The following is a 12,442-nucleotide window of genomic DNA, read 5'->3' on the forward strand; positions in this document are numbered from 1 at the left end:
ACAGTCACTGGCGTTGACTTTGCAGCAATCCTTCATCATGAGCATGCATGTAGAGACAGTGGAGAGGAAACATTTACACCTCAGTTTAACACCCAAATAATATTTTATGTTTTTTGGTTATGTGGAACTGGGCCATGGAATAAGGAATCGAATCTGCCAATTTATTTAGAATAGAGAACCTGTTGTCAAAGTTCATGGCCTTGACAAGCAGACAAGGCTGTTAAAATGCTTGAACTTTCATTATATGTTACACCAGTCGTTAAATTGCTGTGCTGGCTCCCTGTTTTTAAAAGAAAATAATTTAAAATCTTGGTGCTGGTACATAGGAGACTTAATGACCTTAATGTAAGGGTTCATTTTTACTCTTGTTATTTTATTCCATTTCTTAATTTTAACGTAGTTCTATAACCCCTGTTCCTTTATGTTCCTGTGGATAGATTTAGTCCTCTGGGTGGTGGCTTTCCTTCGAGCAGACTAAAAAACAATTACCAAGCCTTTCCACCCCAGACATTCTCAGGGTCAGAGTTAGAGATGGATTGAAGAGGATTATTACTTTCATAGTGGGATTCAGAACAAACAAGCTCCAGGGAGCCAGGGAAAAGCCAAAAGGCCGGAATATGGGATCAAAGAACGGGGTTCAGACTCCCGGTAAGTTTCTTATATTGCCCCTTTGTTTCTTTTCCAGTTTGCTATAGCTGCCCTATGACCTATCCCTTGTCTTCCCACTGATTCAGTTCCCTTCCTGTCATCAGTAATACAGAGCAGGGTTGCATGTGGGGGTGTAATTGAAGAGCTTGCAGTAAAGTGAATTAAAGCTAACCTGATTTGATTTAAAATTATAGGCACCAGTGCCCTCCTCCCAATAATTAGACGTGCCTGGGTTTATTTTTGTATGAAATCAAACTCCGAGTCCACACTTAATCACATTTAAAAAGGAAGTGCAACAGTGACAGCCTGTTGTTATGGCATTTGTCTAAGCAGGTAAGTGACGGTTGATCTCTCTCTGTGTGTGTCAGTGTGTGTCTCCTGGGTACTGACCATGTGCATGGCCTCCTGGCGCTGGGGCAGTGAGGACAGCTGGGACTCGGAGTGGTACAGAGTCATTCCCTTCCTCAGGGCTCGGAGGTCACCTGGGTTGCTCTGCTGCGCATGCGTGGGCACAAAACAAACACACACCACAAAACGACAAAAGAGATAAAAGATGTCAAGGGAAGGACACCTAAAACACCAAAAGAACAAACCTTAATGGATCCCAATGAATCAAAATAATTAACCTAAATGGAGTTTAGAGGGTGGAAGAAAGAGAAATAAATGTTGTTTTCATAAATTTAAATTAAGTCAAATTTTTTTTCACTTATTTCCTGATTTAAAGACTATATTTATTTCTATTGTTATTTTTTAAATTACGGTAATTACTTAAAATGCTGTGATTTGTAGAATGCAATACTCCCTCCACCACCCGATAATGTACCCAGTTGAGGTCAGCAGCCTCCCTCCCACCCCCACTGTAAACAGTGTTGGTGAAGCACTGCTTCCCCCTCCTGAGACGGCGAATGGTTTACCAGAATCGCTTCAAGGCCAACCGGTAGTCCTTCTCCATGGCCTCACCAAACTCCTCCCAGAGAACATGGTCCACTCGGACTCTATGTCTCCAACATCCCCCGGAATCTGGTCAAAGCTCTCCCGGAGGTGGGAGTTGAATACATCCCTGGCCAAGGACTACGCCAGACGTTCCTAGCAGACCTTCATTGTGCGCTCTAGGTGACATGCCATGTCCCTAGAGCCAGCCTAAGCATCCGGGGATCTGGCCGCTGAGGTCTCCACCTTCGTCCGCTGCCCTATCCTCTTTGCACCAGTCCCTCACAGTTCCCTCTGTAGGTGGTGGGCCCACTGGGGGATGGCCTCGCGTCTCTCGTTCGGGCTTGGCCCGGCTGGGTCCCGCGAGGAGCAACCCAGCCACCAGGCGCTCTCCGACGAGTCCCGACCCCAGGCCTAGCTCCAGGGTGGGACCCCGGCTCTGCCGTACCAGGCGACATCACATGCCTCAATTTAATAGTCGTCATGAGAGGTTCTTGAAGTTGATGAGTGGTTGGTACAAAATGCCCAGTGGGACAGTGGCAAACGGCTCATTTTTGTACCTGAAAAAGGTTGGTAGGAAAATACCTACTAAACTTTTTCTCTTACAGAATTTCTAGAGTTGGAGGACTGGCATTTAAACACCAACATAATAATGATTACCCGTTTCATATTTGTACATTATGATCCCCCCTCCAATAACACCATCTGTCCTCTAATTGTCAGCTAGACGACATTGCTTGTGCTGCTCTCTGCATAAATGATACTTCATCACATTGGAGGCTGAAATTTTGTGCCCCACAACACAGCACAGCGCTCTTAGGGTTTTGTTCTTATTAGTAGCCAAAGACTACCCGTTCCTGGGGGGCACAAACCAGGCAGGGACATAGCTCCGTCCCCAATCTCTGTGACATTTCTAATGTCACGCACAACTGTTCCCCCAGTGTGAGCCGTGGTTTCTAACCACATGTGATGCCTGGAGGCCTCCAGGCTATAAATGGTGTTTTATCTCTGTTCGAGTAAAACACTCAGGTGTACACTTGCTGCAGTTTTATTTGCACACACCCACTACAGCATTCCATACGTCTCCTCTGTTAACATCCTTCTTCCTTGACATTCTTCTACCCTTTCCTAATATTTCTCTTGACACTTCTTGATCTATCCTTTGGCTTTTTATATTCCAACCCACAGGCTGTGTCAAAACCCTTGAAATGTCAAATGAAGAAGAATAATAAACACATATTTGATAAAATCAACAATTCACCTTGATCTAATTGGTGGGAAATGAAAGGGGTGTCCCACAGGATTTCATTGTGTTCTGCCTTTTTAAACAAAAGCAGAACATGGGTCTGACCTTGACAGTTTAGGCCAATAAAAATATTTGTTTGCGAGACAGCCGGGGATTAATAAAACTCTGGGTCTTTATTCAACCCATCCATCATAGCGTTCTTGGTGGTGACAGGGAGAAGTTATTGTTTCCCCCTTTGGGTTATTATGGTGCTTTCAGGTTTCACTGGTCTTTATACTGTGGCTTGTCTCAATCTAAGATGGTCCCATTAAAAAAAAAGTTGCATTTCCCAAATGGAATAAAGGTTTCATCAATCTCAAACTGTGTTTTGAAGAATTTCTGTTTAATGTAGAATAATAATCTACTTCTTTTGTTATATAAAAAGAAGTCTCAAAAATAGATTAAGCAGGGTGTCATGCCTAAAGCTTGAACTTTAACTGGTGATGGTATGTGTTCAAATGCTTCTATGAGACTCTTATTCTCAAGTAAGATCTTGAGTTTTTGAGCTGTCATGTTGTGGTGACAGAGGCAGCTCACAGACTGCTTGTTGCATCAACACTCTGTTAAAAGGCTTGGAGGCTGGTATAGGCGTAGGAACCAGGGGGGACGTGTTACCCCCCAAAAATTATACCGCAAAGGAGAAAAATACTTGGTTTTGAAATCTTTACCTCACGTGCTTTTATTGTGAAAGCGCATGGCAGCGTGATGTCATTGACTCGCCCTTAGCTGCTCAGAGTGTTTGGGATGCGGGTAACGGTTACACATCACGAGGTCTTAATCAAACTTGGCTATTTAACATGTCTGACATTATATTAGATATTAATTGCAATAATGCCTCATCAGGAGAATGATAGTACAGAAGTAGTGAGACAGTTGAAGCAATAAAAGGTGGAGAGACGGAGGAAGCTCCATTGAGGGCTTAAATGATTACTGATGAAAATATTATTAGAGCCAGGTGGAGCTTCAGGGTGAGGTAAGGTTTAAAAATCACATTAATGATAGAACAGATCCAGAAAGGAGAACAGGCGAGGACTGATGTCAGGTTGATTTTTTGTAAGATATTTTTTTCATTATTTCCACAGTACTATGAAGGTTTGGGTTAGGATATGAGGTTATCAGCTGCACTAGAACAACTGCACATTTACAGGTCCTTCTCAAAATATTAGCATATTGTGATAAAGTTCATTATTTTCCATAATGTCATGATGAAAATTTAACATTCATATATTTTAGATTCATTGCACACTGACTGAAATATTTCAGGTCTTTTATTGTCTTAATACGGATGATTGTGGCATACAGCTCATGAAAACCCAAAATTCCTATCTCACAAAATTAGCATATTTCATCCGACCAATAAAAGAAAAGTGTTTTTAATACAAAAAACGTCAACCTTCAAATAATCATGTACAGTTATGCACTCAATACTTGGTCGGGAATCCTTTTGCAGAAATGACTGCTTCAATGCGGCGTGGCATGGAGGCAATCAGCCTGTGGCACTGCTGAGGTCTTATGGAGGCCCAGGATGCTTCGATAGCGGTCTTTAGCTCATCCAGAGTGTTGGGTCTTGAGTCTCTCAACGTTCTCTTCACAATATCCCACAGATTCTCTATGGGGTTCAGGTCAGGAGAGTTGGCAGGCCAATTGAGCACAGTGATACCATGGTCAGTAAACCATTTACCAGTGGTTTTGGCACTGTGAGCAGGTGCCAGATCGTGCTGAAAAATGAAATCTTCATCTCCATAAAGCTTTTCAGCAGATGGAAGCATGAAGTGCTCCAAAATCTCCTGATAGCTAGCTGCATTGACCCCGCCCTTGATAAAACACAGTGGACCAACACCAGCAGCTGACACGGCACCCCAGACCATCACTGACTGTGGGTACTTGACACTGGACTTCTGGCATTTTGGCATTTCCTTCTCCCCAGTCTTCCTCCAGACTCTGGCACCTTGATTTCTGAATGACATGCAGAATTTGCTTTCATCCGAAAAAAGTACTTTGGACCACTAAGCAACAGTCCAGTGCTGCTTCTCTGTAGCCCAGGTCAGGCGCTTCTGCCGCTGTTTCTGGTTCAAAAGTGGCTTGACCTGGGGAATGCGGCACCTGTAGCCCATTTCCTGCACACGCCTGTGCACGGTGGCTCTGGATGTTTCTACTCCAGACTCAGTCCACTGCTTCCGCAGGTCCTCCAAGGTCTGGAATCGGCCCTTCTCCACAATCTTCCTCAGGGTCCGGTCACCTCTTCTCGTTGTGCAGCGTTTTCTGCCACACTTTTTCCTTCCCACAGACTTCCCACTGAGGTGCCTTGATACAGCACTCTGGGAACAGCCTATTTGGTCAGAAATTTCTTTCTGTGTCTTACCCTCTTGCTTGAGGGTGTCAATAGTGGCCTTCTGGGCAGCAGTCAGGTCGGCAGTCTTACCCATGATTGGGGTTTTGAGTGATGAACCAGGCTGGGAGTTTTAAAGGCCTCAGGAATCTTTTGCAGGTGTTTAGAGTTAACTCGTTGATTCAGATGATTACGTTCATAGCTCGTTTAGAGACCCTTTTAATGATATGCTAATTTTGTGAGATGGGAATTTTGGGTTTTCATGAGCTGTATGCCAAAATCATCCGTATTAAGACAATAAAAGACCTGAAATATTTCAGTTAGTGTGCAATGAATCTAAAATATATGAATGTTAAATTTTCATCATTACATTATGGAAAATAATGAATTTTATCACAATATGCTAATATTTTGAGAGGGACCTGTATATGGTGAATTGCTACTCCATGGTAACCGAGAGGTGGATTTTATCCCCCATTTATTTTTAAAATGTGCCATCTTTATGCTCAGGAGCGGTACCAGAGACATGCATCTCTGAAGCTATTTTGTATGTTCAGGAGCAGCACTGCAGCAGCGCAAACAAAAAAAGTAGAGAATGGTAGAGGGCTGGATGTGAGGTCTTAAAATAAATCAGTGAACACTTTAATGTCAGGGTTAGGTTATACTCTGAACAGATCTGACAGTGTATGAGCCTAAACACATCTGCAAAACAGTTAAAAATCTTTATGTATGAAAAAAGCCTCAACAGATGCTGCTTCTTTATCTTTTGTGAGTCAAGATACTGTATATTACCATAAGCCATGAATAGACATCAAGGGTTTGAGGCATTTTTGACCAATAAAACATGTTAAACCATTTACAGAATTTAAACCTTCATTCTATTTGTGTAAACATAAAGAAATTTAATTTTGAATACTTTTTTGGAATTAGGACTACCTTAGATTGAGGCAAGCAGGAAAACTAAAATACATTGTCTAGTTAAGCCTGAACGGACTTATTCTCCCCTGATTTTTCAGATTTCTTTAAAACCCTATTTGTAATTTGTGACACCTGTACTCTATTAGTGAAATAATAGATTCTTAGCTTTCCCCAAAATATTGACACAATATAGTCTTCTCTACTTCCCCTAAACCCAATAACATCTATTGTTTTGTTTCGTGAGCTGGATGCATAGTTACAGACCTACAGTTTCTTTGTGCCTCCGAACATAAATGGTTTAAAATCATAAATAGTTCTTTAGCTGGGGGGAGTCACTAAATGTTTCACCACAGCTAGCTGTAAATAGACATTAATGATTTAAAATCTGTTAACAGAAAATGTTAGCTGTAGACTATAGGCACTCTCTCTATAACACACAATCCAAATGTTCCTGGTGAACTTTTGGACTAAAAAGAAAAGCTACAACCTGTACACCAGGGACTTCATCCGGGGTAAATTTCTATCCTGTTTAAGTTTTTCTTCTAGTTTCACGTGCTCTCTTTTGGTTCCCTTTTTATGCCCATAGTGCAACTCTGCTGTTGATTTCCCCTGCAATCCCTCTGGTACAGTAAAAACATATTTCTGCAAATCTGGTCTGGAGGTACAACATTCCTTAAATAAAAGGCTATTGTTTTTCTCTTAGCAGCACAAGAGCTTTCAATGGGCCTGTTTCAGTGTTCAGGAAGTTAGGCAATATGTCCACTGAGTCAACTAATCCACCATAGCATTTCCATCTGCTAGGATTCACTCATCAAGAGGGAAATGTGCTAAAGAATGGGATACGTGGCCCTCTTTCAAAGAAATTTCCCTCTTTTAAATCACGGGTTTATCTTCCAACTGACATTTTTTCGTTATTCAGCTACACTCACTCACCCACTGTGAGCCATGCAATGCATAATGTATACATGGATCCACCTGTGTTGCCCCCGTTCGTTAAATTATTCAGCCCACCAGACGTCTCGACAAACAAGAACAAGCTAGTGTGGTTTATGCACCAAAGCACAATGTAGCATTCATTCACCTGGGGTTCAGGGTACCGAACATGGTGCAGAGCAGATCTAAGGACAGACAAAGGTTTTTCCAGCCAAGAAAAGCCACATATAGACATTAGGGCCACCGGTGGGATTCATTAGCGCAACATGCTGGAGCCACATAAAGAGGTATGGACACAGAAGCAACACTTTTGCAAGAATTTTTTCTTCATTCCTATAAAAACTGTTTTAAAACATGATTTCAATTAGGAAATATTAATAAATAAGACTGGAGTTTTCTTTTCTTTTTAGGTAGAAAACTACAACCTCAAGTCTGTATATTTAATAGGGAGCTCCACAACAGGAGTAATAGCGGCCTCGTCTACCTCATTATGGGATCAGCGTCTCTAAACCTTTTAGATTAGATGTGCTGATTTATTCAATACAGGAAGTGTTTTAATTAAAGTTTGCCATGTACTTAATCTACCACTGATTTTCCGAGGACATCTTTAAAGGTATCCCTGTCCATAATGCATTTAAACCCCATTTTTATTATGGAAGAAATACATCAAAATAGAAAATATAATTAAAAGCAAGAGAATATATAATAAATATAAAGCATATGTTAATCTACCTGGACTACTTTTGGTCAGAACTAGGCTTGTGGACTAAGGTCTCACCAGGATATCAAAAAGCCATTTTAACATGGATAGTCTCTGCAGTGAATTAGAAACAGTAAAGAGCTCCAAATTGCTTAATTTACTGGCACCACAGCACCTATGCACATGTACTCCCAGCTTGGCAAAAGCACACACAGCTCCAAATTGTGCACATGGTTGCTGGCAGACCGAGGAAAATTGTGAGTTATTAGGCTGTAGATAAATAATTCAAATAACAGCTGATACAGAAAATAACTACAACCTTGTTTGAAACTCAGCATGTTCAGTCAAACAGGTTTCTTTTTTTTGTCCAATACTCTAACAGCAGCAAAGTTAAAGAATAACAAGGTCAAGACAGAGATCCAGCGGTAACCATACTAAAAGGAAGAAAGCTAACATCATGGGAAATCCTTCAGAAACTGGCAACTGCACCAATGTCTTACAGTAATCTGTTAAGGTGTGGTTGCTTTTGTATTCTATGAAATGTAAACACCAAGACAGAAAATCTTCTTCTGCTGGTTTCCTGCTTTATGGCACAGATTTACGGGATGCTCTTCGTTGGGGTTAGCTCTATCCCACTTCCCTGGAGTTTAACTGAGGAAAAATTGCCAAGTTTGGATTTTCCATTTACAAAAAAATAAAACTGGTTTCTTTTACCACCCTCTTGAATGAAACCGGTTTTGCCCATTGTTGCAGAGGCTGACTGTGAGTTGACAGGCAAAGTGCTATGAGTAAGTGATGAATCACACTCATTTGCTGAATGAATCATTCTGTTTAGGTCATCTTGATAAGAACAGGCATAGATAACCTTTGCCACCCTATCTATGGGATGAAAAAGACCTGATATACATTTTTTCTACAATGAGTGGCCAAACACCCAAACAAAACAGTGGTTGATAAGAGCAGGCGTAGATAAAGTACTGATTTCCCCACAGGAGGTCTAGAATGTACTTCTTTGCATTTAAAAACGTAAAACATGCTCAGGTATCACCACCAGCACAGCCATCCCCCCAAACTGAGCCAACAAAAACATATCTGATCCTAAACAAGTCAATCTTTTTAATGTTACCGCTGTTGCTCTGTGTCCATCCTTTAGAAGGTAGAAAGTTTCAAGCTCAAAGCTGTGAAAAGTCCCATCACCGAATATTTAGATGAGTAAAGAAGAAGCCCAAAGAGTTGGTGAGCAGCCAAGATAACATACATAATGGTGACATTACAGAAAGTTACCTTTTTCATCTGTATCTGCGATAAACTATAGCGATTATAGGCCTAGGGAGAGAGAAAACACAACGTGAAGAAATATATTGCATTATTATTTGCTTGTTTTGTAATTGAAACACCGTGAACGATTCTACATTCTGCCATGTTCCAACTGCATCCTTCAACACATTTCATTAGGATTTTATGCGATAAACCAACAGCACCCTAACCCAAATGGGACACAAAGGATTCAGATTTTTTGTTATAAAACATCTAAAAAGCATGGTATTTGTATTTGTCCAACTTTATCACAAAGACCAAGGGTTATGGATATGTTTAGAGCAGGGTTAGGTTATAAAACTATGTCTAAACTTTTCAAGCCATCATCTTACAATAGGAAAAAGGAACTGACATTATAACAGAGCACATCGTCCAATACCAAGGCTTCACAACATTAGTCAAACAAATAATTGCAATATACCACTTGGCAACTGCGACGGCGTTATCGACTGTGGTTGACCTCAATTCTTTTCACTCTTTTTGTTGTCCTTTCAACAATAACCCAACTCCTTTCTGGGAGCTTTAGCATTTTTCAACTGAAATCCGTAGCAAGGTGTGCATCAACGGCGGTGAACGTCCATCTGGCCAAATATATTATTTACATGAAGAGCTTCAACGCATCTCCCTTGAAATGTTATAACATACCAAATATTGCATCCAAACAGTCCTTTGACATAGTGATATTGAAATTGCAATGCCGATTACAATTTTACATATTGTGCAGCTCTCCCCGGAACACACCATCTAAACTATAAAAACATAGTGAGGGCAGCATCATGCTGTGGGGATGTTTTTTTCTTACAGGGACAGGAAAGACCTGTTGGAGGCTACAAGAGACGTAAGACTGGGGCGGAGGTTCACCCTTTAGCAGACAATGGCACTAAACATACAGCCAGAGCTGTACGATTAAAGCATGGTGATGTGTTTAAATGGCCCAGTCAAAGTCAAAACTTGAATCCAAGTGAGAATTTGTTGCAAGATTAAAAAGAAATCCATCCAATCTGACTGAGTTTGAGCTATTTTGCAAAGAAAAAAAAAAAATGTCAGTCTGTAGATCTGCAAAGCTCGTACAGACATACCACAAATGACTTGCAGGCGAACCTGAACACATATTCTACTGAATTACTTTAAAGTTTATAGGTGGAAAAGGTCAACAGGCCTGAATGGCTCTGCAAGTCTGCTAAAAAGGAGAGCCTCCCATTATTCCCTCCTGACTCATGTGTGGCATTTAATTGTAACATTTTGAAATTAAAATTTAATAATTATTATAATGTATAATTTCACACTGGTGACTCTAGCCTACACATGAATCTGCTGGGACATAACTGTTGAAAAAGGAATAAGTTTAAAAGGCTAAGAGTGAAAAGGCTTTCAGCATAGAAAATTCAACCTCAGTTTGACTGTCTGCAGTCTGGCTGGCATTCAAATGAGCTGCCGCACATCATAAAACCTTAGGATAAAATAATAATGCTCGTCTCTATCTTTTAATGACATCTTTGCCAATAATTAATGATTGTCCTTTGAATGTTCCAAACTTTCATCCCCCTCCTAGGGCTAATTAGTACCTCTCAGTTTTAGTGCAGTGTGGATAAACACACACCTCTGCAGACTGACATGTGACCTCCTGGTGAACTACATTGCAGTACCCCCACCACCTCCTCACTCTTTCATGCGCTACACTTTAAATCCTCTGAATTTGGGAGAAGTCAGCACGAGGTCAACTTTACAGAAGAAAGATAGGGGAAAATACTTTTACTCAGTCATTGTCACTTAATGCTTTCTACTCTTTCGTTGCTTCTTCATCTCATCTTTCTTCTGCATCCCCAGCTCACAGCTAGGGCAAACGTCACTTCTTGCAAGTGAAGATTACAGACTCCTCATGAATTAAAAATGGAAACACTTATTTTTGTGTAATATAACAAGCTGGCATACCGTGAATGAATGTCTTTTAAGAAGATCAAGAGAGCACTTTATGACATCACTCACATGTTGGTGAGTTGGACATGTTTTAGTGAAACTGAGACAGTCGTGTTTAGGATGTGCATGTTTTTGCATCTCACCTGAGAGAGGAGCTCATTGTTATCGTCCTCCAGTATCCGGACCTTCGTCTCCAGCTGCCTGATGTAGTTGGAGGGGGAATCTGAAAACAAGACGGAGAAGAAGTGATTGGCATTTCAAACACCTCCAGCGGAAAAAAAGGCAGGCAGGCCAGTGATGCAAAAAAGGTTGCTGTGCAATAAGACAAAAAAAAAATCTGAATTCTTTCTGCAAGAATGCCCTCTAAATGGTTTAGTTTAAGATTTAAAGTAATGCTGTTATGTTAACAACAGAGAACTGACCTTTTGCTTTCAAAATAGCTTGACTTGAATTAAACTGCAACTGAAAACAATATAGACTTGACTATATTGACTATATTCAAGAAAACTAGTTTTTTTTTTCTACAGCTGTTTGGAGCATAGAGCGGTGATGCTCTTCCCCCACCTGTTACTGTGTACTGCCAGTCAGTTGGCCTAAAGAGGGCTACTACACAAGTATCATCATACCGTCAGAACTAAAGTAGGGCCAGCTTCTTATTAAGGCAACACTGTTCTCAAAACTGACAGACTACAAGCAACTCTGTTAAACCTGCACAACAAAGGTAACTGTATCTTATGAACCATTTTTTTCAGCTCTTTTATTTAGTAATTAAACCCCTTTGTTCTATGATGCAATAGCAACAAATAATTATATGATGCATCTTTAAATCAGATTTAATATACATTAGAATATAGAAAAAAAAGACCTAATTCAATACCCATTTGATAAAGCGCCTTTCTGAGCAGTCAATAATATTGCAATATTACTCATCAAAGATGCTAATTCCTATGAGAACTTCCTTCTTACTAGGGATGAATGATATATCGGCATTAACATCAGTATCGGACAATGTGTCATATTTTAACATATTAGAATTGGTCAAATTAAACATTAATTTTATTTAGATCTTGTCGCTGTTGCTCTGTATGTTTTTTGGGAGGTAGAGGGGAGCAGGTTGATAATGTGATATTTGTTTGGGCATGTGACAGTTATGCAGCACAGGATTGTGGGGTGTTTACATTAATCAATCTGTAAATATCGGTTATAGGCCATAACAGCACTATTATTATCGGTATCGATATTGGCCCAAATTTTCATATCGGTGCATCCCTACTTCTTACTTATTTTCAGCAGTTCAATCAGCTGTTGTGTCTTGAGCACAAAAATAAACAAGAACAAAAAAAAAAACAATAACACCAATATTTTCAAACAAAGGCCATAGAATAATTTTTCATAATAAAACCCCTCATAAAAGGTTTTTGCTTTCTTTCTTATTTTTTACTATCAGCCCTTTAAAAAAAGCCAG

General features: G+C 40.3%; 1 protein-coding gene across 4 annotated transcripts in view; it reads right to left on the reverse strand.

Annotated features, from left to right (window-relative positions):
* ccdc85cb (coiled-coil domain containing 85C, b) overlaps positions 1–12,442 on the reverse strand; it is a 59,712-nt gene that overhangs the window by 8,144 nt on the left and 39,126 nt on the right. The window contains exons 2-4 of one of the 4 annotated variants that reach the window (XM_047389052.1): positions 11,121–11,200; positions 9,028–9,069; positions 1,039–1,140 (exon numbers count right to left, since the gene is read on the reverse strand). In XM_047389052.1, the coding sequence (XP_047245008.1) occupies positions 1,039–1,140; positions 9,028–9,069; positions 11,121–11,200 (224 nt within the window). Of the gene's footprint in view, positions 1–1,038; positions 1,144–9,027; positions 9,070–11,120; positions 11,201–12,442 lie in introns of all 4 variants that reach the window. The other 3 variants (XM_047389051.1, XM_047389054.1, XM_047389053.1) reach the window with 3 other exon arrangements.

This window comes from Girardinichthys multiradiatus, chromosome 15 (assembly GCF_021462225.1).
Source record: "Girardinichthys multiradiatus isolate DD_20200921_A chromosome 15, DD_fGirMul_XY1, whole genome shotgun sequence".
NCBI lineage: Eukaryota > Metazoa > Chordata > Actinopteri > Cyprinodontiformes > Goodeidae > Girardinichthys > Girardinichthys multiradiatus.